The sequence below is a fragment of the Pteropus medius genome, unplaced genomic scaffold (assembly GCF_902729225.1).
Source record: "Pteropus medius unplaced genomic scaffold, Ma_sr-lr_union100, whole genome shotgun sequence".
NCBI lineage: Eukaryota > Metazoa > Chordata > Mammalia > Chiroptera > Pteropodidae > Pteropus > Pteropus medius.
Window position 1 is genome coordinate 14,634,339 of NW_024349801.1, and position 26,310 is coordinate 14,660,648.

At 36.1% G+C, this 26,310-nt stretch overlaps 1 protein-coding gene across 3 annotated transcripts in view; it reads right to left on the reverse strand.

The window, feature by feature from the left end:
- Positions 1 to 26,310, reverse strand: part of CDH8 (cadherin 8) — a 314,915-nt gene that overhangs the window by 92,696 nt on the left and 195,909 nt on the right. For all 3 annotated transcript variants that reach the window (XM_039888875.1, XM_039888873.1, XM_039888874.1), the window contains one exon: positions 15,825 to 15,961. In XM_039888875.1, the coding sequence (XP_039744809.1) occupies positions 15,825 to 15,961 (137 nt within the window). The remainder of the gene's footprint in view (positions 1 to 15,824; positions 15,962 to 26,310) is intronic.

A 26,310-nucleotide genomic window follows, 5' to 3' on the forward strand; every position in this document is an offset into this window, starting at 1 on the left:
ATCATTGTTAATATTGTTATTATTACTATTATTACTCTCTTGGTCAGTATATTTTAGTGCAATTATTTCTAAAATTGAATAAAAAGTACAAAAAGGTAGCTTGAAAAACATGGAGTCAGAGCAATGGGAGTGAGCCATGTAATTCAATCTTGGTGGCCTTACGCTCTGATAATCTGCCTATTACTAGAGGCAGGATTGGTCCCTCCCTTGGATCTGGCTTGGTCCTAGAGTAGAGCATCTCTCTTAGGCAGCACCTGGATAGGTCCCCTCAGCCTCTATTCCTATGCCTGTTCATACGCCTTTCTGAAAGAGTAATACCAGGATTTATCAGTAGGCAAGTCTTGATCTAGCCAGAAATTACTCTTTCTCTTGAAAAGGCAACCTTATTTGATGAGCTCTTAGAAATGTAAATTATAATCTCAACTTTTTTCTATTGGGGCTAACTTCATGTTCATTCTGTTGTTAACAATCACCAGCATGTATTGACTTCTTACTCTACACACTATACTAAGAATCCCACTAAAGATGTTATATGCATTACTTCTTTCAATATCAAACCTACTTTTACAAGTGGTAAATTATTTTATGAATGTAATATCCAAGATTCAGCAACAATAAAAAAACAAAACCAGAAAACAAATTTTGTTACTACATCTCAAACTACCTCCAACTAATTGAGAAAATAAAATGCATTCTTAAGGAAGTAGTTGTCAAATAATTTGGTCTCAGAGCCTCCTCATATACTTAAAAATTATTGAAAAGCCCCCAAAAGCTTTTATTTACCAAAAAAAAAACAAAAACAAAAACAAAAAAAAACACCTTTGTAACTAGGTTGTATCTTTCAAAATTTACCAATTAGAAATTACAACGAATTTTTTAAAAGCTAATACACAAGCATCCATTCCATCAGCCATGGAACAATGATATCAACACATGTCACATAGACTCTCGAAAACTCCACTTACACTTATGAAAGCATGAAAGAGAAAAAGAAAAATAGCACCTTCGTGTTATTAAAAATACCCCTGAAAGTGTTTTGAAGACTTTAAGTCTCTCTGAACCAGGCTTTGAATATGCTGTCTTAGAGGATCAAAGACTTTTACTGCACTAATCTTCCCCCATATATTTCAACCAATCTATTATTTTTTTAAGGTTAAGCACTACGTAAGGTGTATCCTAAAACCATATAGAATGACATTATTATCCATACCTTACAAATGATAATATTGAGGCTTAGAAAGGAAGATTACGTTGTCTAAGATCTCATAACTTCTAGGTGTTATAGTCATTCTACAGTCCGGTATCTTTCTGTCCCCAAACCTGTGCTCTTCATTATCATGCTATGTGGCAGCCACTGAAAATCCATCAACTAGAGATGAATGAGAACTTAGTAACGGTCTCATTTCACACACATACTAAAGCAAACCTCACAAGTCCGGAGTTAGAATCATGATAGGCCTGAGAATTGAACCTACATCTCCCAAAGGAATTCATCATACCTAACTCCTTGCCTCTTAAAATTAGATGTCCCTATTGCACTGAATAAAATAAACGTACTACCTTACATGACTATTATTTTTATAATTTTTGCCCTAAATAGACTGGAAACAATTTGATCCCGATTTTTTGTTCATATATATATTTATGAACAAAGATTGACATTTCTCAAAGAATGTTTGCCCTGTTTGCCCATCTGTCATACTTAGTAGCACCAAAAAGTAGAAAGAGTTAAAGCTCTGACATCAAATCTGGTGGTTTCAAACCTTACTTTATTAGATCTGTGACCTTATATATGTTCCCTGATTTTTCTGAGTCTCACTTCATACATTTCTGAAACAATGCTTGGGATCCATCCATCTCAAAGTTGTTATGAGGAATTAACGAAACAAGTATCTGTACACAGTGACTAGTGTCCTGCCTGGAATGAAGTAGCGTCTCGAATTCTCGTGTATTTCCTTGATTTTCACACCCAAGTAATTTTCAGTTTTACAAGCCTTGAGTAGATGCAGGTCATGAGAGAGTTGGCAGCCTTTTTGTCACAAAATTCCTAAAATTTTCTGGGTGGATTCATGCTATTCCTTTTGCCTGTAACATTCTTGCTTTTCTCCTTCACTTATCACAGGATAGCATCGAGCTTGACTGTGAAGGGCATTGAAGAAGGCATCATACAGAACTCATGTCTTTCTCAAGGGTGTTGTCTGAATGCTTTCTGTCTCCTTCCATTAGATGACTTGACTGTAGTCCAGCAGCTGTCTCCCCCATGACAGAAGCACCCTACTCCAGGCCAGGAACTAGGACTTTAACTGTGACCCCAGTGCCCAGTCGAGGTGTGCAGAAATGTGTTCGACTCACTGTTTTGTGTATGCAATCAACAATTACTTGGTACCTTTCGTGACTACTTTATTAGATCTTAAACCTCTTTAAGATGGATACTACCAGGGTCTAAATCAATCATTCAGAAAACAAGACAAAATAAAGACATCTAACTCAGCACTCCCAATTTTCACTAAAATCTCCTATTTATATGCCAGAAGCCATTTGTTGAATATACAACTGCTGTTTTAAATCCATGTCTAATCAATCACGTCTGATAAATATCCAGATATTTCCATATTTATTTTAGGTATCAATTTCCCTGAGAAATCACCAAACACATCAGTTTCTGTCTTAAATGCTTTTTTACATATTTTCTTAAATAAACGAATGTGTGTTTCTATGGTATTCTGTGGAGTTCAGTCTTTCTTTATAACAGCTACATAATTATATTGAAAATGTGAAAAACAGTTCAGAGGAACTCAAATGCTGGCTCACTGGGTATTTTTACATCCAGAGATACTAAAATCTGAACCAGTAAAGAAATTCCAATATTGTGCCTAACATGCAACTAATGACAAGCCTTACTTAAGAGCCAGAAAACAAAACAACACCCCCCCCAAAAAAACCCACAGATTTTCTTTACAGTGTATTAGAGATGCTTATTTGTTTTTATTAAACAAAACAGTAAAATAAAGCTGAGACAGAAAAGGTCTTAAAATGTCAGTATCTCTGAAACATCAAGCTCATAACAGTCTACCTCAAAGAAGAGGTGAGGAGGCTTTTATCTTTGTTATCATTGTTAAAAACAGATATAGAGAAAATATTTATGTCATATTCTATTATAATAAAATAATCTATGATATACATAATATGATGTGATAATTATCATCTATTAATACAATCTATTAAATATAAATTTATATGTACTATATATATTTATACTCTTTAAATCAACTGAGTTTTAGCTTCCTATTGAGTGTTACAGTTTCCTTTTAACCAATAAATCAATATATTAGATTGGTCAAGGAAAGTGGTTATTTTTGAATAGATAGTTGTTAATGGAACCTAGATTGAAATTCATATTTGTTTGACAGCTAAGATAAAGTTTTTCCCTCCACACTTGTTGTCTATGGTTTTATTCCAAGTTTTCCTTCTTCAATCTATAATTAAGCATTCATTGTCAAATTATAACAGCGGGTGTGTGGAGCAAACTTCAGCACCATTCCAGGATTCTCTCAGTGGGTAACAGGAGCATTCAAACTTCACTATTAGGCCCTCATTTAGATTTTAATTTATTTTCAATCTAGGAGGTTCCTACAAATCCAAAATCCTCTGGAACAGAGAGCTGCTCACGACACAACCTGTAAATTAATGACTCCCAAATGGACCTTTGCCCACCCCGCCCGCCCCCCTCATTCAGTTACTTTAGCAGGGATGAAAGTCTATCAGTAATATCCCATTGCATTTGAACTTATTTTATAAAGAATTAGTTGAAGAAAGGCTGTAGACTCTTCAACTTTGGAAGTGATGAGCCATCTTTTGTTAACATGAATCATGGCATGTTTCAATAGTACGTAGGCTATCACTCAGAAGAGGATAGAGCCCAAATATTTAGAAATTGAGCAAAGAGTCAGACAAACCTTAGATTTAATCTAAATCCTGCCACCTAAATCTGGTGAGCTTGAACTTTAGTATCTTTGCTTTATTAGATGAGAAAACCGATGGTACCCATTTATGGAATTCTTATGAGAATTAAACGTGATAGAGAGCATAGAAAGAGCTAGAATACTAGTAAGCAGCCACACTTTTAACTGCATCATCATTATTTTTATCTTCCTTGCCAAGGCTTGCACTCTCCAGTGGTATTTGCTTCTCTTCTTTGCTCATTAGTTTTAACCAGATGCCAATTTCTGTTCACTCAAACTCTGTCTCTAATGCAGCTTTAGTTTTATTCAGAATTAAGGCTGTAGAGATTATAGTAATGGTTCTCAAGTTCAGTCCCTGGCCCAGCAGCATCAATGTCACAGGGGGAGTTGTTAAAAATACACATTCGTTGGTCCAGAAATCTGTTTTAACAAGCCCTCCAGGTGATTCTGATCCACCACAGTTTGAGAAACGCTACATCATAGCCATACTCTTCTCATTCTCCATGTCTTAGTCTCCCCATTCTACTCATGACCTGTTCTGCCAATCGGAAAGCTAAAATTCTGAGCCCTATATTTTCTTCATTTTGATACCCGTATGCATTTCATGGGCTCCTCCAACACGGTGAATAAGATGGTTTTCTTAATCTGGTATTTGAAGGCAACTATAACTTGCTTCACTTAACTTTCCAACTAAATCTCTCTCCTAACTTCCCTCATCTTCAGAAGGCATTCTACACTCTTCTCTTGATCAAGACATTTGTTAATTTAGAAATGCGTCTCCGACAAAAGCTGCTACTACTTCATGATCCTGATAAAAATATACTTTCCTCAAAGAATCTTCTCAGAGAACTATCTCTCCCATCCAACAGAGAAATCTCACCCTACTCTAAATCACATGCTTTTTAATACCAAATGGTATGGTAGAGTTTCGAGTGCATGCCTTTGAGAAAGCTCTTTATGTTCTATTTCATTGTTCTACTTTTAAGGCTTAAAGAGGAAGCAGTCATGTTTTGTTGTATTCTAAGTGTTCAACTCTTAACACATAGTAGGTGCCATAAAATACTTGCTGAAATCAGTTGAACCCGATCTACTCTGGGTATTTGTTTATTTATGAAATTAGATAAGTCATACTGATATGAGAAGATGGGAGCATTATGTTTTGGAGAGACTTGCTCTGTGAATTCTGCCTACGTAGGCCTAGGAAGGTGATTTCATATCTCAGAGGGTTTCCTCATCACTCTCTCATGAATTTCTATGAGGCCAAAATAAAACAGGGCTTGTCAAGTGCTCAACACAATCCCTGGCCCAAGGTTGGTGCTAAAGAATGTTAGTTTTTTTTTGTTCTTAGTTGATTTGAATTCTTGGGTGGGTAAGACTGTCAGTCATAAAAGGAGCAAGTACAACATAGCCTTGTGACAAATGGCATAACCTTTGACCTTGGGCAGCATGTTGGTGGATCCTTGTCCTATAGATGCTCCAGGAACAAAAAAATACTGGTATCATAAATGAGAGTATAGAGTAACCAATACCTTGCCACCATAAATTAGATCGAAGCAAGTCATCATAATTTAAATTTTACTATCTGGTCAAAGGGATACCTGACTTGGCATTGAAATGCTAGGTCTTTGGGGGTGGATAAAGGTAAGATAGAATTGGTGCCTATTTTTAGCTCCAGTTTCTAAACTTTGGATTAGAGACTCTTGTAATCAGAAAACATGCTGCATTTTCATTATTTTGGCTTTGCTGCTTTGTAACCTGCTTCTACTTGTTCAAAACAGATAGATTAAATGATAAACGAGCTTGCTGGGCAATGAAGGGTGGCCTGGCATTATTCAGGGCTTGCCTCAAGGCTCTCAGAAGGGAAGAAAATTAAAAGTTCTTAGATGAGAAGTCTAGCTTCTTGAGTAAAGAGAGAGGGGATCTGAGGCTCCTTTCCCCAGTACCTTTCCCATGGTCTCTGATTCCCAACATTGGTTAATCATCTATGAGAATCATTCTCTGTAAGCACGGTCAATGCCCCACAACTCTATACAAAAAGAGGCAGTTGTTCTTGCCCTTTACGTCTCAGCTTCAGTCTCTCAGCAAAGAATGACAAAAAATCCAGGAAGTCATAATGTGCCTGTGTGTCTGTCTGCCTGAGACTTTTAATGGAGAGCTGAGGGGGTTATATTAAAGCAAAAATCCTTTCCATGAATTAATTAACAGTATCTGTTTTGAGTCAGAAGTCATCAGGTACTCTCTAGTGGTATTAAACATCATTTCCTTTATTCATTCATTAATTTAGCATATATTTATTGGGAGCCCCAAGCACTGTGAGAGGCTCCTAGGATAAAATAGTAAGCAATAATAAAGCAAGCAGTAATAAAACATTTCATGAGAGCCAGGACTTTATCCATTTCTTCCTTTAGAAATGTATTCTCAAAACCATTAGCAAATAAATTGTTATTATAAGCCTCTACCAGTCATTTGAAGGAAAAGAGCATGGATTTGTGAAAACCTATAACAAAGGAACCTGACCCAGCGTGGGTACCAGGAAATAGTAATAATAAGTTCATGGTTACATCAACAGTTATGTAGCAGAAGTTGTAGCATTATGAATGTGTTGGTAGATTTAATGTGAGTAATAGAAATTGCTATTTTTTAAGATGAAATTCTAAAGAATCCACAGTTAACAGTTGATGACTATTAGATATACTGTCTAATCTTTTCTTCCAAATATGTAAAATGTTGGAGCAAAGAATTCTGATGCAAACTGAGAAGAGGATTCTTGGGAAAAGGCAGGAAAGTATCCATGTGTAGGCTACAGATTATTATCACTTCTTGGTCACACATACTGAGATTCACCAGCCCATTCTGAAATAAATTTTAAAAAGAAAGAAAAAATGGCTATTATATTTCCAAAAACTCTTCCCATCAAAAGGTTACATTTATTTCCCCACTCTTGGTAATGTCACTTGTTTCGGCCACTGGGATATTAGTGACCTTGATGCAAACAGGGACTTGGGAAGTGCTTCTCAACAGTCTTTTCCTTTTTAAATTAAATTTATTGGGGGTGACATCGATTAATAAAATTATGTTTCAACTGTGCAATTCTATAACACATCATGTATATAGTGCATTGTGTGTTCACCACATACCAGTCTTCTGTTGCTCCTTGGAACCCTAGGAGCATTGCTGAAGAAGCTAAGCTAGCTTATTAGAAGATGAGAGACCACATGGAGCAGAGATTTGCTATGCGGACTATGGCACCCTGGTCTAAGCGAACAGTTATATATACATGTGAGGCCAATATAGACCATCTAGCCCCAGACAAGCCACCAGCTTACCAAAAAGTTTAGAAAAGCCATTTCAGAACAAAGAACTACCCAGCTGCCTCGCAAAATCATGAGAAACAACATATCTTTATTATTTTAAGCCACTAAGTTTTGACATGATTTATTATGCGGCATAAGTGAACAAATATAAATCAGAGTGTCTGTATGACTGTTTTGGTCCCCTTTCTCCCTAAGCCAAGCAGCTTAGGAAAAAAGAAAGAAATGACTGACAATGGAAAGCTTAGCTCTAAGACTAATAAGGTGACAGGAAATGTGGGAGAGAGCAGCCATCGGGTTTAGTCTGGAGGAGGTGAGGGTGGAGGACGGGGAAGGAGGGGGCAGGGCCTGCGAGAGGGAAGAGAAAGAACACTACTGACTCCTGTTTGATGTACTCTTCCTTTATCATCACGTGTAACTCTCGAACTTGAAATATAGCAACTGAGGCTTAAAGAGAGTATATAATTTCCTCAAGTCACATAAATAGCACGTGTTGAACCCAATATTTTTGCTGTGACAATTTGACTCATAGTTTATGTTTTTAACTAATAAACGATCACTACTGTTTGTGGAGAAAGCAGTGCCTGTGACCTCGGTTTGGGGTAAGAAGGGAGCTTTTAAATTTGCAAATCTAGCCAGGACATTTAGGACTGATAGGGGGAAGAAGCCCCTTCTTTTGAATATGTATTGTGGAGAATTATACTACCAAAATAATCTCAAGATGAAACTTCTGGACAAACTTGCAATTTGGTAGATTCTCAGCATGAAGGTGGGTGGTTCTGCTAGACAAGAAGGCCCACTTTGGGCATATCCTCTTTAATGATATAATGATGATAAAAGTGTACTTTATAATTATTATACTGATAATTGATATTGCATTCACATTGTTATCAAAAGTTTAGTCTATGTTAGTCAAGATATTAGCACTTAAAAATATTTAATCCTCATCATATACCTCCAAAGGTACACCAATGCATTCCCCATCTTTCAGACAGGAAGGCTGAGTCACAGATAGAAATTAAATAACTTTCAACAGAATGAGCGTAGATAGGTGAAAAAAGTAATGATTCCATCCAAGTAACTTGATTTACAAGCCTGGTCACTAACTCCTTACCTTATGCTCTGACTTCCAGACTGATAATCTGCATTTTCTTCCCAAGTTCTTATAATTTCCCTGTTCTCAGAGAAACCAAAACCATAGGATAAATCAACTAATATTATCTGGCTTTATGATCTGTTCAAATATCTAGAGCCTTCTCCATCTTCCCCCACTTTATCTGGTGCCCTCAGACCTGGAGATGACCATTTGCTCTGAGTGGCCAGTTTGTTGCAACTTGCACCTGAAAAACTTGAATTACTATTTGCTGCTTACTCCCTTTCTATCCTTTGTCTACTGTCATCTTCAGTAAGAGTTATTGTTGAGGATTTAGGAAGGGTGTTTTAAAGGGAGGCCAGGGCAAGACACAGGGAGAGAAGCCTCTTACCTTCTGCCTTTTCTCTAGGTTTGTAATATTGTAATATTGGAATAAGGGGCTATTAGTCACAGTGGCATCCTAAAGGAGTTCCTGGTTAAAATCTATACCTCCGATCTCAATCTGCATGTTTTTCATAAACAGATTAGAACAAAGAGAAGGGCAAAGAAAAAAAAAAAAGATGGACAGATTGTGGGACGATACTGGGAGAGCAGTTGCAGAACAAAAGAAATAAGAGAGAAATCGAGAGGTCAAGATGCAAAGAACTGGAGCGGCTGTATAGCCAGCGGCGGGCACTTTAGTGATTAAAAGAACACCGATAGGGGTTACTCACAGAATGATACTCATTTGGGGCCTGTATCAGTCATCTTCTTGGATTTGGACTGGCACTGACTCTAATTCTTCCCTTGGGGAATTGTGTACTTGATGCTAAATTCTGGTTATCTGTAGCTTCCCCTTCATGTGCCCATATTTTGTTTTCCACTTCCCTTCATGATATCCCTTATTGTTAAGAATATTGTTCTCCACCTTATGGCACCTGTATGCTTAGCTGAGGCAGGGGGATTTTGATAGGAACTTGCCACGGACCTATTATATTCCCAAGACATATCGTCTTACTGCTACAGCCTCTCTGATATTTAGGAGCCCCTCAACTGTTCCTGGCCCTGAATTTCACTGTCTACCTCAGGGTCTTATTACCCTTTGTCTTCTGTGAGAGTTATCTAACTGGACAGTGGCTCCCTTTCATCATCTTCTACTCAAACCTACACATGGGAATAGCATTGATCTTTTTTTAAATTAAATTTATTGGGGTAATATTGGTTAATAAAATTAGATAGGTTTCAAGTGTACCATTTAATAATATGTCATATGTATATTGCATTCACCACCCAAAGTTAAATTTGGAATGGCATTGATCTTAGTGAAACGCTAGTCAGGAGTATCCCATAGGCAACAGAGGAAGACTTTATATATTTTGAACAAGATCTTGATATAAAATTTAAAGTCCTTCATTCAGTCAGGCTCTTCTTGGTAGTTACAAGACAGTCCCAGGGATGTAAAGTACAGCATAAGGAATATAGTCAATAATATTGTAATAACTACGTATAGTGCCAGATGGGTACTAGATTTATCGGGGTGGTTGCTTTGTAAGTTTTATAAATGTCTAATCACTATGTTGTACACGTGAAACTAATATAATATTGTATGCCAACTATAATTGAAAAATAAAGAATATATATATAAAAAAACAACCTGTGTCTGCTTCTGTTCAGGGACTTTCCTTGGCCACTGGTCAATCCACCATGCCTGAACCAAGGCCAAGAGGAAGGTGATTGAACAAACATATCGGTTGTGCAATGAAGAAACATAACTGCACCTCACAGTAGCACACAGGTCATGAATATCAATATCGTTGTGGGGAAGAGAAGGGGTAACATATAATATAAACCAAATCGATAATTTTAAATTAAGCTGTTATTCAAAGTTCAGGGTCAGAGCTGTATTTACAAGAACATATATAATTTATTCATCAATTTCTAAAGGTTACAGATGGATTTTGAGCTCAGAGGTAGAGCAGTATCAGTTTTAATTCAAGTCTCACTACACTCAAGATTTTAAGGGACAATTATAATTCCCATTTCATAGATGACAAAACAGAGCAAGAGAGGAGAAGTAATTTTCCCAAGGTTATATAGCCAAGACATGGCCAACTCTATCCAACTCTAGGACTGAAAATTTCTCTCCACAGTGAGCTGTCCATAAAGATATATTTTTCCTAAGTATCCTGGGTTGGACAAAGCAATTATTCTGGCAATTGGGCCCTATGCCAGGGGGGAAAAAAAAACCAAACAACCATTCCTTAAGTGCTATGAAACTAATGTTTTCCCTAGGAGATTGAACCATCATTAGTGAAAAGCTTCATGTGCAATACTGTGTGCAGCTCACTGCAGTGGGCCAGAGTAGTGCATTATCACTAACTGAAAGAGATTAATTTAATGGGCAATTATATGCTTCCTGCATTAAAATACTTTCAGGTAACCAACAGTAGTGTGCTTTCTGTAAATGCCAATTGTCTGCTCCCAGGTACACCGCGTCAGCGGGTTCCCCCACTTTCCACCCTTACATCAACACTTTCTCTGGGAGGAACACTCTAAAATTGGCAATCAATGCCCCTAAAGTGCCCCTGCAGAGACTCTATTTTAAGTAAACTGACCTCCTGTCCCCAATGCCTCCTAATATTATTTCTCTCTCCTACAGCTGGGCTTGTTACCCAGTGTTGTTCTCTTAATTAGGTCTTACCACCTGGCTCAGCCTAAAGGACCGCTCTCTGCCATCCGACAAGCCTTAGCTCAAATCTCAACTTAGTGAAATATCTATCACTCAATTGCCACAGGAATAACAAAAACTAAAGACAAAAACAAACAGACAAAAAGAAAGAAAGAGAAAGAAAAGAAAAGAAAAAAGAAAAGAAGAGAGAAGAAAAGAAAAGAAAGAAGAGAAAGAAAAGAAAGAGAAAGAAAAGGAAGGAAGGAAGGAAGGGAGGGAGGGAGGAAGGATGGAAGGAAGGGTACAGAAAACCACTTCACCTTTCTTTGTCTTCCTTCGCAGTGTGGTTATAATGTGTATCTGATGTGGTGGGGGTGGGGAAGAACTTGTAAAAAGCAGATTCCTGAAGACCTGCCTTGAGATTCTGATTCAGAGGTCTTGGGCGAAGGCCGGAACTCATCTGTTGGGTTTAAATGATTACCCAGGTGACTTGCATCAGCTGGTAAGTTAAATTCTCTGTGATATTCATTGAAAAACGCTATCCCCTGAAATGTCCTATTTTGTGCTCTCTATTTTCCGTTGTTATTTCCTGATCTGTAAAATGTGAATAGAATTCCAGCCTGAATGTTCCCAAGCTCTGTTTTGTTCGTTAGGCAATATCCCTAAGCCCCGTTAAAAGCGTTAGAATAGGAGGGCCCGGTCATGTTTACTTTTTCTTCTCCTGCAGCCTTGTCCCTGAAAAAGCCTTCCGCCTTACACAGAACTACTTCATTCTTCGCTTCAGGAAGTGATGCGGCAGTGTCAGAAGTTCCATTTAAGCAGGAGAATGAAAGGAAAGAAGATATCCGAGAGATTTCTTCCGTGGAAGGCATCAAGAACATGTAATCGGAAGTTCAACAGCAATGGGGAACAATCCTGCCCCACCTAACCCAGCCCCTGTCCTCTGTGACACCTTGGGCTAGTTACCTATCCTGTGTCTGAGTTCCCTTGTCTGAAAAATGCATATGGTAATAGTACCTACTTTCAGAGAGTGGTGTGAGAATTAAATGCATTGTAAGGCTGACGTAACACTTTTTCAGTGTTCAATTCGTTAGCTAAATTTACCTTAAAGCTTTAGCACTGTGGTAAATAGCAGTCACCCACTATAGTTGCAGGGGATGGTATTGGTACTAGCAGAGATACTCAGCAGAGATGCGCTACCTAAGCACAATTTCTTGTTAGCACATGGACATCTAACCCCTGGGTCCTGTAATGAGATGTGCCAGTTGATTTCAACGGCAAGCTAGATCTATTACCACGGAAGTACTTGGGTAATATACACAGTGAAGCATCTCAGCCTTGGTTAAGTGAAGCTGCCATAAGAGGATAAAAGACAACATCTTCATTCTCATTAAGAGATAACAGATGGACTTTCCTAAAATCCGTTTTTTAGCTTAATTTCATTTGTTTAAATCTTCGATGGGATGGCATTCTGAGAGTAGTTTTAAATTGTTCTGCTTGGAATAAATATTTCTTTAACTTTATTAGAATCTGTCCCTAAGGGGTTCTGTTGTCCTGGGAGATTTTGAATATTCATCTCATCCAAATACAATAACTCTCCCTTTAATATTTTTTTTCCCCAAGACCCAGTCTGTGGCTTTGCAAGGTAAACATTACGTGATGAGCTAAATAATAAAACTAAGTCGAAACAAGTTACTAAGCCATTTTCATAGTGATTACAATTTTTCTTAAGTTATCTGCAATTTTTAATTAAGTTTATTGTGGTGACATTGGTTAATAAAATTATATAGATTTCAAGTGTACGATTCAATAATACATCATCTGTATATTGCATTGTGTCTTCACCACCCAAAGTCAATCTTATTATTGCTACTTTCTTACATGACTTAGTAAAAGATGAAGTAAAAAAAAAGGACATTTAAAGTTCCTAAATTTATGCCCACCTCAGCTTATATTTTACAGGTAAAAATTAAAGTTCTCTTTGTACGCATATTCTTTTTGATGCTGTTACATGCAAAAACTAAAAAAATAAAAGCAGATATCTAAGTTTATAGTTCTACATTTCTTGAGATGTTTAACCTGAATTAAGCTTGCTTCTGGGTCAAAATATTTCTATGTAGTATGTTTAGTTTTCTGAATAAAAACAAATTAATTAATTAATTAAAAAGATGAGATAACCAATATTATTTGAACAGAGTAACGTAAATCTGAGTTATATATTTTAAATTCTATAGGGTTCACGGAAAAGTTGATGGCATTCATCTGGGCAGAGCCATTCTGTATATGTTCTCTGTATGGAGCCAATTGTAAACCTGAATCTGGGATAGAATTGAATGATTTCTTTCAGTCCATGAAGTACGTTTTCTCTGGTCTATATTTTGATATTTTTTTTGTAATTTGATTATAATGTATTAATAATAATAGTAACTCTACCACTTAAGATAATCTTAATAGTTATTTTACTGAGACCCATAAAGGCTTGATTTTTTCATATTTATTATGCTACAATTTTTAAATATAATCATATGTTCATCAAATGAAGTGTGTCACTGCGTTTTTTTCATACCCTCAACTGCTTGTAATTCCCAACATCATCATCTTTTTCCTTACCTCTCTGTCTTTCTTTATGGATCTCTCAGCAGATTCCAACTCACCTTTTCATATACAGGTGTTTGCAGGTGCCACTAGAAAGAAAATTCCAAGAGCACCAGGGGTTTTGCCTACTTAACTCACTGCTATATCTACAGTCATTATAAGAGTTCTCAGCAAGTAGTAAAGGCTCAATTAATAATTATTGAGTGAATGACCAAATGAATGTCTTCTCTGACTGGGGTTAGTACCCGTGTCAGCCTGGAATTCACAGCTCATTACCTGGAGCATCTGCTTTTGTGTCTGTCTTCTTACTTGTCTGTGATTTCTTGCAAATGATTCTTTTGTTTTTGGATTGCCCCTGAAATGTATATATTCATTTCTTTTAACTCTTTAAAAGTGGAAGACATGGACACTTAAAATTAGGGCTTCTTCAATAAATAAGTGAAGGCACCTCATAAAAAAGTGTCATGGATTAAGGCTAACTCAACTAGGTTGTATTCAATATATGAGACAGATATTTCAAAGTAATTATTACCTACATACTTTAAAGAAAACTGATCCTTTTGAGAGTTTTTTATAAAGCTTTATATCAACTTATATAGATGCAGTTTTTCTCAGAGACTTAAGGTGATAATGTGGCGTCAATACTGTAAAGTATAAAAAATCAATGCCTGTACCTCTCTAGATGGGATTAACCCTTCTAATAAGCCAAAGCCACCAAGGGGTATGCTTTGTTCACTTTATCTTTTAGCGTTACAGGAGGAAACTACTGCCAGAGTAACACATGAGGGAAGACAATAGTACTCGTAGGCCAGGAAAAACACCGAAGAGTCCACGCTCATGCTTTCTCCAGAATCTTCCATTTGGTTGGGTCAAAACCACATAGCAACTTAATCGCATGTTCATTCTCTGCACTTGAGGTTGCTATAAGAAACAGACATTCTTTACTCTTGAATCTCCACTTTTTCACACTGTTGTTTTGGTTTGGTTTGGTTCCATGAAGGACATTTTCCCCACATCTCAGAACAAGGAAAAAAACATGCCTTTCCTGAAGATCTGGATGACTTTTATTTACACAAACAAATGAATCACGTATCTCAGAAATGTTTCTCCTGTTTTCACTTTAGCTTGTGAAAACAAAGAGCAGATTTTAGAGAGCACGTGGAGCAGATTTAGGTCCTACACCTTAGAATTATCTTCCACACATTCTATATTGTATGTATGCCCATGAATTTTTCTTAATGTTGGTTTCTATTTCTTTTTTCAGACTCCCAATTCCCTCAAGAATTTATTGTCTCCCTTGCCATCTGTGTAAACTGCAAAGGCCTCATCAGGTCCTTTGTGGGAAAAAGAGATTCTGGTAATATTCACGAAGCATTTCATTTGAAAATAAAATGAACATCATATCCTTTCTGTATGTTTTTGTATACAAAAAATTGGTGAGTCGGAAAAACGCAGGTTCTCAAAGACACTGTCGCACTAATTTTCACCATATATCTACTGTTGAGACACTCAATAATAGTGTAATTAAGGGCAATCAAAGAAGCTACGGTCATTAAAAATGGACAGAAAGACTAACGTATGTTATTTTAACCTTAGAATCTCCTCTGGAAAAAAGTCCACATTTTGCATCTAATTTATGAAAAAATAGTTTTAAATAGTCTATAATGTGTAAAATAAAGTAAACCCTAAAAAAAAAAAAACAATAAAAAACATCTATAATTTCATTTTCCCAAATAATATGTATTGATAATTTGAAATTTCCTCCTATATTTTTTGCCTGTATATGTGTATATGTATGTGCGACATTCAAATATGTGAGTGATAGCTTCTATATTGTATATAATATACATGTTAGTGTCTGCTTAAATTATAGTGTACAGTTCTTGAGTTCTATTTTTAACCTACCCTTTAATACTAAATCTTTTCTCATGTTTTAATTTACAAAACATTGTTTTTAATGGTTGAGTAATAGATGTAAGATATAAAAATATTTGGATATAAGACTGCTTCCTTCTTACATACACTGTGACCTTTGGCAATTTATCACAGTGTACATTATTTCTTGTTGAGATGATTCACTCGAAGGCTCCTTGGGAATAATAAAATAAGTTCCAATGCCAAAATATTTAATGCAAACAGGGACCACTTATCATGCGATCACTAAGCATAAAGTGAACCCAGTCACACAAGGAAAAAATTAAACCCCATGCACTTACTAATTTCAGTAGCAATGATTGTTATGTTGTGCCACACACTTAATTCTCTGTCGAGTGGTGTTGCCAGTGTTATCTTCCCATCATCTGCGTTAATGTTGAATTGTCTCTCCAGGTCAGTGTGCCGGTCGATGGAAAACCTACAAAACAGATAGATTTGTAATCTACTTCAAGGTTGCTATGATCCATACATTCCACAGCAGACCTTTAGTAATCCTTGGAGAGCCATCATTGTGAAGTCAAATGAATTGGGAAACTCAGTGGCATCATAATTTGTAAAACAAAATGACTGAATGAAGCACAAGAAACTTAATAATTACTATCCAAGGAATAATTAGCTACATATGCAACATGGAGGTCATAAACTGCCATCAGTTTCAATAGGTAACATCTTCAAAAATGGATGCTGATGAAGAGTTAATTAGACAATCCATCACATTTATTGGACAGCTTATGATAATTAGCAGTTGCCACAAAATATCATATAAAACAATGAACTCAAGCCCAAAGCAGAATGGTGCTAGGTAGCAGGTTATTTATAGCAGTTCGTAGGAAATATATGTTTGTGTTAAAATTATATTTGACTAGATAACATGTATGTGTTTTTTTTTTTTTTGCTGCTGCTGCTGTTTTTTTTGTCTCTGTCCATTGTCCATAGAAATCAGATAGTTGTTGACTCTCTAGTAAAAATTTTTAAAAGTTAGAGTACATATTTAAACATACTTACAGTACTAGATTCTATGAAATTAAAATTTTTAAATGGACTTATTAGTAGTTCTCATATTGAGAAAACTCTCAGATAAGACAACATTATGATGTTTTATGTCTAGAGCCAACTGCTAAGTATCAAAATTGTATAAGAATTATTTTTCAACAGCATCTATCAATATCCTTTTTATACAACAAGATCTGTGCTTTGGCTATGAAATGCCTGAAATGCCAAATAAGGTATATGTCTTAAGAAACACAAGGCATAACTAGAAAAATTGGCCCATAAATAAGCAATGAAATGAACTAAAACAGGATACAGTGGATGCCCAAAGAAGGGTGCTGTGGGCTGACTATTTGTGCCTTCCTGAAATTTGTATGTTAAAATCCTAACTCTCAACATGACAGTATCTGTAAATGAGACCTTTGGGAGATAACTGGGACTAGATTAGGTTGTGCGTGTGGGGCCCTCATGATGGGATTAATTGCTTTATTAAAAAAAAGAAGAGACAGAAGATCCCCGTCTTCTCTCTGCCAGTGAGATTACAGCAAGAAGACAGCCATCTGCAAAGCAGGAAGTGAGCTCTCACCAGACACTGAAACTGCTGATGCCTTTGTCTTGGACTTCTAGCCTCCAGAACTGTGAGAAATAAATTTCTGTTGTTTAAGCCACCCCGTCTGTGGTATTCCATATCCTTAGCAGCCCAAACTAAGACAAAGCTCGTATATTATCCCATTCTCGTAAGGAGGACTAAAGAAAGCCTTTATGGTTGAAGTGGCCTCCTAGAAAGTACACATAAAATCTCTTTCTTCCTTGACACCCATTGAGTCTAAATATGAAATCTGGTTCATGGCTATTGGTGCTGAGCATATTTTCTTTTGCATAAATTTTTAAAATGAACATCTATTATATAATCAAGTTTAGACTATATTATTATAAGAAAATGAGGAAAAAAATTAATTTCCCATAATTTTCTGCCTATAGATTTGCATTAATATTTTTTTGGATTTAACTGTAAACAGTATATATTTGTGTATATTATGCATTTCCATTTATGTACATCTACTTATTTGTATCTGTATCTGCTTGTAAAGATAGATGGATTATTGGATAGACAGAGATAGATAAATGAAGGTTGGAGAGACAGAGATAAATGATAGATAGAGAGACAGACAGACAGAAAGACAGATGGGTATGTAAACAGAAATAATAGGAATAATTCCTTCCTCCATTTAGTTATTTCTTTTTTGTTAGACATAGTATTCATATCTTTTATTCCGTATGCACATACCATCAAAATAAAAAGCATCCTTGTTAAATCCTCCCACCAAAGACAAGCATAATTAAATAATTGGGAATAATATTAAAAAGTACTAAATTTTATTGACGATAGTTTATTGCTAAATTCCCTGAAAAAAAAATCTTGTGTTATGAAATTATAACTCCTGATTAAGTAAAGACTTAGCCACCACAAAAACTAAGCAGCTGCCTTGCATCTACACAGCAGGCATTTACACATTGACCCCACTCCTGCCCCTGTGGTGATTAGAGAAATTCAGAAAGGATTTAAGAACCCAGAGGCATATATGGATTAACAGTGCTCTCAACAGAATCCTAAGCACAAGAAAGTGTTCGCTGCAAAGCATTCGAATCTGTTCTATTATGGAAAGAAGACCAAAGGTCATTTTTCTGGGGAACAATGATTGTTGATGAGACCAATGAGATTGCAAGTTTAACTGTAAAATAATTAAATAGATATGTGTTTTGTTCCAGGTAGCCTGTACGCTCTCTTAAAAGAGCTAAGAAATGTCTAGAGGATTAATTTTCAGTTTCTGCATCATATTCATAAATAAACTTTGTAGGAATTGGTGGGTTATAGTGATTTTATTATCTCACTGCTGATATTTCACACATTCATGCATCAACCAGTTTCCCACAGGCCACAGTAAATGAGAATCAGTCTAATCACTGATACTCATGGATCCCAAATCCAAAACATGCTCCTCTGCTATCTGATTGCTGTCCGGTAATTGCCTGGAACTTCTGGCCTAGAGGAACACTGGGAATAACAAGGACAGAGTTTTGAAAATTAGTATTAAAATTTTTAAAAAAGTTGTTTAATTCCTTATTTAAATCTGTATCATGCAGACTTCCAATTTGGAATACATTTATCTCCATTATTTATATATTGCTCTTTCTGTGATAATTAATAAATCTACTGAGCCTCAATTTCTTCACTGGTCATATATGAAGTACTCATATCCCAGAGGTTGTTATAAAGACTTTAAAAAAAAAAAGCATAAATCAGTTTCTGGTACTTAGTAGGTGTTAAAGATATGTTAATCATCATCATCACCATAATTATTATGTCTCATTAAATGAAATTTTAATAAATTTCCCTACTTGGAAGGTGGTGGAGAAGGCCCCCTTTTTAACAGTTTATAAATAGCACAAAACTGGAAAAACATTTGAGTGTTAACTCCCATGACTCTAACAGAAGCAAAGATATTTTTCTTGTTTTTAAAAGTTCTAGTTCATGGCAGACTTATGGAGTGAGTCATAAGAATTTATAAAATTGGCTATAAATATAGGCCTTTAGTAAGATCAGAGGTAAGAATGTCATAATATTACAAGATTACACAATAGAAGGAACCTGATGGGAAAAAAATGACTTAGTTTAAAATTCAGCTTAAAATCTACCTCAACTATTTCAAGAAGCCCCTGGCTGCTGCCTATGTAGACATTTCACACATTTTAATGCCGAGTAGACTTTAGGATCAAGCCTTCCAAGAACTGATAAATAGCCCCCAAATCCTGACTCAACATAGTTAACAAGCATATATTAAACACCACATGTATACCAAGCACAGTGCTAGATGCTTTTTCCTTCTTCCATCCTTCTTTCCTTCATTTCTTATGGAATGAACAAAAGAAAAGTCACTTGATTAGGTGTGATTTAATCGTGTTATTAGTTTCTCTGTGCCTTTGTTACCTAGTCGGTAAAATGGGAATTATAACAGGCTTTGTGAAGTTTAAATGAGGTATTACATATAAAGCACTATTACAGTGGCTGGCACAGAATAAGTGCTTAATAAATATGTATTTAAAATAGTTCATGTTATTATTACTTGTTTGGGAACAATAGGTTTCTACTAAGGATTCCCAGCCCTCTTCTCAGGTGTGAGCTATCATTTCTTTCTCTCCTTGCTTCTCTGTCCTTGAACAAGTTCATCCGGGTTCTCATACTGGTGGAAGCAAACACTTAGAAGATGGCAGTTTAAGTGACAAAATAAAGCTGAGGAGAGGGAGCAGGTGGGGAGGCTGATACCTGCATCTCTGGCAGGTATTAAACCTTTAGGTGTTTATTTCTCCACCAACTTTTATGACCAAAATCTCTGTCTCGTGAACTGACCATTGTGGGTTCAAAGCTTTATTGAACATATTTAATTTGTATTCACAGTGAATACCGTATGAGCTTTTTAAAAATCAGTTAAAATTAATGATGTTTTTACATAATTTTAAAATTAATCACTCAGTTAAAAAGTATTCACATTAAAAAAAACTGGAAGCACATCATTTTAGGAATGTTCTCAGAAGATACTTGCTCCATTACCTCCCACCCCCACCCCAACACACGCACACACACCATAACTATGCTGCTCCATTTTTAATTGCAAAGATTCTGCTTGCTTTTCTCTGGTCATCTAAACTGCCACCATCCACTCTGTTATCTCAGTTTCTCCCCACTCCTACTAACTCTACTTTCAAAATATCTACTATTATGGATACGTCCACCATAGAGCATAGACTCTGAGCTGAAGAAATGAGAGGCTATGCTGGGGTTCCTAGCTTACCGCTCACCCACAAGGAGCCTTCTGCACCTGGCCCAAGTCTTTGCTCATCTTCCCTTCCTTAAGGATGTCCTTTCTATCATCCTAGTGTTAAACATTTGCCAGACTTTTGCACTTGTAGGACAAGGAGAGAATACATACTTCATATTGCATTGGTTGGAACTTTGCCCTGCAGTTACTCAATAACTGATTATTGGAAAGATGTACAAACATTTTTTGAGCCTGGATTGTTATTATGTGTGAAACACAGTGCTAAAGAAATATCAGAAATGGGAATACATGGGATAGAAAAGGAGTAAAAAAAGAATAAAATAATTATTTTGATTCCTACTATATCTCCTGAAAGGCTCAACGCCTTCTAATTTATATCTTACAAGTCGTAGGATTTGTGTCTCCAGTATTGAACTTTCCATCCTAATTTTTAAAAAATATGCATGTAGTGGATTTGCTATTCCTTTGCAGAATTACTTGACATGCATTAGAGGAAAGATTTCGTTTTGAGGAGAGTAGAATATACTTTGGAGAGTCATATTCCTGCCACAGTAAGAAGAAACTTCTTATTAACACAGTGGGAAGTGGTGTGTGAAAAAATAGGCTCCTTGGGCCATGTTAACATCAATGTTAATGATTGAAGTTTTGGAAATAGACGTTTTTGGTCTAGTACAATGGATATATTTCAGAAACTGCATAGTCCTTGATAACCAGTGTTCACAGAAGCCTTATTTAAACTTCCTCATTGTATTCCAACAAATATCCTGGTTTGCTTCAATACTACTGTTCCTCTGACCTAGTAGTATGTCCTAGAAGTAAATGCTAAGGACGTCATCATTTTACTTTGTGAAGTTAAGGCTATAGATGCAAGAAAATTCCCCTTAGATGTTTGCACCTTGTTCAGAGACTCTAATTGAACCTATGGTACTCTGAGCATGAACACAAACTGAGAGTAACTTGCAGAGATCAGAAGTAAATTTAATGTACCACTGGTGCAGTGGTTGAGATTAGGTAAAACTGGACAACCGGATCTTATTATGGTGGGAAATAGCACCCTATTCTGCATTGCTGCTCTACCACTGATATCGAATAGCAAATTTAACCTAAGTAATATGTTTCCTCAATTAACATAGTCTAACCATATTTCATAGCAACATTTGACACAAAAATCTCACTTCCTATGTGTGTACATGACTTATATTCTGTTGTCTACGTACATATGTTCATTCATTCATCTATCCATTCATTCATTCAAAGCCTCTTCTACCTCTTCTTCCCAATCTTATCCTCAATACCACATATGTACAGAGAACCTCTGGCCTCTGCTCAATTGCTATTTCTTGCTTGCAATAAAGAACATCAGTCTGTAATGATGTAAAGACCATTTTAAGAATTTTCAGAACCAGTTTCCAATGTCAAAGCATTTTCACTGCCAATGTTTCCAGTGCAACATGGGCAAACTGTATAAGTCAAGGTCTTTGGTATATATAAGCAACTCTTCTGATTATCTTAATAATAAGATAAACAAATAACAGTTATTCTGAACTACATCTTTCCTACTGTAATATTTGCAAAACACCTGATAGTTTGTTCAGGAAATGAGATTTGTACTCCCAACATTCTATTTAAGCCAATTCATATATCTAAACCTCAGTTTCTCATCTAAAACATATGAACAATAAAATTGCCTCCCTTAAAAGTTTTGTGAATCCCACATTAGACAAAGCATTGAAAATTTCCTTGCTCTTTTTAAAAGTGGTTTCACACAGAGCATCTATTATTATTTCTAGAAAGCACTCTGCCAAATATCTAGTTTTTTTTTTTTTTTAACAACAACAAAATATTTGAAAGATTCTGGTGTTTGGTGTCCATGTGAAGAGAGATATAATGGGATACTTCAACCAAAGGTTGAAGCTGATTCACCCAATATAAACATCCTTGGGTACCTTTTACTTTGTGTAGGGTCAAATATAGAAATCTCAGATTGCAGAACTGTCAGTTCATATGAAGTCCTATTTTCTGAGTGTGCAGTTTGTATTATAGTTTGTTCCACATATAACTCAGAAAAATAACATCACAAAATCACTATTTCATATGTAACTTTCCTTAGCCATGGAACCAAAAAAAAACTTTTTCTTTAGAGTGAATCCCAGATAAAATTTTACATAGTCAATTCTTCAATATTTTCATAATATCTTTGGAGAAATTCTAATTTTTCCCCCGTGTCCTCAAAATGATCATTTGTAACTGAGAATTCTAAATATAATATGATAGAAAACTATGGAATTGATGTAATGAAATTTTATTCACCATGAAGAGATTAAACTTAAAATTATTATTTTTATTTAATTTTAATATTTTTTAATGACTGCTTCTTTCAGCCAAGTATGATACTAAGTGTTTGAGTAAAGCCTTCCCTCCTGGACACATTTGTTGTGACTTTCTTATTGCTTACAACAAAAAGTTGCCACCTCTGTAATGAAATCACACTTACATTTCAATGGTTAAGGGTCTCCAAATGTGCCTGGAAGAGGGTGAGGGGTCATCAGAGATGTCACCAAGAAGATGTAGCCTCTGTTTTGGGACAAGAAGAAAGAGTAGGATTTCTCCAGGTAGAGTATGTAGGGAGAACATCCTCAGCAGAAAGAAATTTATGTGGAAAATCTCGAGAGTTTGAGTCTGTTTAGAAAACCATAAATATTGAAGGACCCAACTAGGTGTGGTGATAGGTAAGATCTGACAGAGGAGCAACCTATCATTTTCTTTCTCTTCCTTCCTTCCTTCCTTCCTTCCTTCTTCCTTCCTTCCTTCCTTCCTTCCTTCCTTCCTGCCTTCCTGCCTTCCTGCCTTCCTTCCTTCCTGCCTTCCTGCCTTCCTGCCTTCCTGCCTTCCTGCCTTCCCTCTTTATTGAATATCTCCAATGTACAAGGCATTGTATTAGATGCCAAGATGAACATACCCTTGTTCTCCTGTAACTGACTCTATACATGGAGAAAGACAATGAAAGCAAATAAGGCTTTTCAAAGCTTATAGTAATATAATGATGAAGAAAAAAAAAGAGCTGAAATATATAAAATATTACCCCAAAAAAATCCCAGTCAAAAGAAACAGCAAATGTAAAAAGTCTGAGTTAGAAAGATGTTCAGTGTCCTTGAAGATCTTAACAAAGGATAGTGTGGTTGAAGTTCAAGATTCAGCTGGGGAAGGGCATTAAGGAGTATAGCATGAAAGACTTTGAAAACTGTGCTAAGGAATTTATATATTTTTTTCACCCGTAAGAAATGAAGACTCACTTGAAAAAATATAGCAGGAAATTGATATGATCTAAACCACCACTGAATTCCATATAATTTTGGGAGATATAGAAATATGCTTTGTGCTGTTCAGTATGGTAACCGCTAGCTACATGTGGCTTTTTAGCTTTTGAAATCTAGCTCATATAATTGAAACTGAAATTTTTATTTTAGTTAATTAAAATTAATTTTATTTGAATTCAAAGAGCCACATGTGGTTAGTTGCTACCACACTGAGCAATGCAGATTGAAACTGAGAGATCATTTTGGCAGCTATGTGGGTATTAAAGGGTAGGAGGCAAAAAAAAAAAAAAATGGGACTATCGTAGCTGCTCACATTAGAGATGATGGTATTTGAGCTTAGAAAGTTAAAATAAAAAAACAGGACAGTGATTATTTGTGTGGGAAGTAAAGGAGATAGAGGAATCCTGAAGAAAAACCCTTACACGAAGCTCACAACCTCTTCTGTTAACCTATATTGCTTTCAGACTAGACAAATATTCTCTCTTTTGTCTCCTTGTAGCCATCTGTATAATCATTGAATGAAATATAACAAACTGGTTATAAAGATCCACATTAATATTCACAAAGATAATTAAATTTTTCCAGAAATACACGGAATCTGGAATTTACAGTGGCCATGTGAAATTTACATCTGGTGTGTACTTTTCTCTGTGGGAGATTAGGAGTCGTGAGGATAAACTCTTTTATACAGAAGGTCCCATGATGACTTTGATCCTTTCTGTTCACCTTAAGGTCACAGGAATCTCCATCAATTCCCATGAATTGCCATAAGCCCATGATGACCTAAAGATGTCAGGGAAAATCTAGGATGAAGGGTATCCCTTGACTCCCTAAATATCTTTTGGGGGCTGTCAATCATGCCAATGATGATTTTTCTGTATATGAAAGGATTCAAAAATGATAAATGCTACACGGATGATAAAAATAAGATGGCGTGAGCTAGAGCAGAAGTCCCCAACCTTTTTTGGCACCAGGGACCAGTGCTTCTATGAGAACCTAAGGCCTGATGATCTGAGGTGGAGCTGAGGTGGTGATGCTAGCTCTGAGGAGTGGCTGCAAATACAGATGCAGCTTCACTCACTTGCCCACTGCTCCCCTCCTACTGTGCGGCCCAGTTCCTAACAGGCCACAGACCGATTCTGGTCTGTCGTCCGAGGGATGGAGACCCTTGAGCTAGAGAAAGGACCTCATTATATAGTGGTCTGAACCATAGGACCAAACTCAAAATTAAGATTTAGTAATATATTTAGTGCATTCGTTGTGGCCTTCCTAATTTTCAGCCTCTCTGCTAAGACCTGTATATTAATTTCTCATTTAATCCTTACATATTACTTGAGTAGCCCATATAAATTGTCCTGACTCTAAATATCTATAGTTGTAAAATGAAGATACTATGTATTTTTCCCCAGTCATAAAGTTAGTATAATATCTTGACCATAGGATCTGACACATAACAAACTCTTACTAAATGTTGGATAGCTACAAGGATAGTGGTATTGGATTATGTAAGTTTGTCTAGTTTTGGTCATAATCATTCACTGTATATATAAAAAGTATTTATTGAAAACATGCACACCCAAGAAATAATAAATGAGTAGTACATAACCATACCAAAGCATGTTTTTTGAAAATATCATAAAGTTATGTATTTAGTAAATACTGAGGACTTATAGTGATTGCTGGGAAATAATAGGTGACCAAGATATGGCCTGTTAACTCTAAAGGGCTAGAAATTAATTTATATTGAAATAATTTGTTTACTTGTCTAATATGCACCAGTAATGGCATAAGTACACCATTCCAGTCTGCAACCAGATGTAGTTTTTTTCTAGGGGAACAGAAGTATTTTACACCGAAAATGCTCACCCCTAAACACAATGCCCGCCCCTATGGTCTAATCTAGTTGTATACATTTAAGCAAGTGCAAAATCCAATATGATGTACTTTGTATCTAATAAAGGTGATCCAGACGTGCTTCTTTTGCCAGTGAACTTCACCATGCTCTGGGCCCTGCCCCTTTTCCAAACCTGTTCTGTCTAATTATAGACCCTTAACTTTGGGAGGACGTTTAGGTCTTTCGCTGTTTTTTTGCACCATTAAATACATCTTCCATAACTCTGACTCTTCTCAAGGACTTCATAAATCTTATTCTCATTTGCCGTGAATCTTACATACCCTAGCAGACATCCTGAACTCGATTTGCATCCTGAGGCCCAATTTGAAAAGCATTTTGACTAGACCTATTCCACTCTCCAGCAAACTGACTTAAAACACAGAGGACAGAGCTGGTAAACCTTTGATAGATGGGTCGAAATGGCATTTCTCCCTTTTTAGCATGCTCTTTTCTTAAAATATGTAATATTGTGTTTTTCTCTGCAATACTAAGTCAAATCTGATTGTCCTTTATCAAAAGCAAGGTTGTATATAATACATTATGTCAAATCAGAATGTAGAAATATAAGGAAAAAATAAAGGCTTAGTTGAAATGACTCCCATAAATATCTGAACATCAGATAAGGATGTCAATCTCTCTTTGTTGGGATGCAAAATAGAAGATTTATTTTGCTTTATGAGTATAATAATGTTAGATAACACTGCTCGGCCTATACAAGAATCTTTGC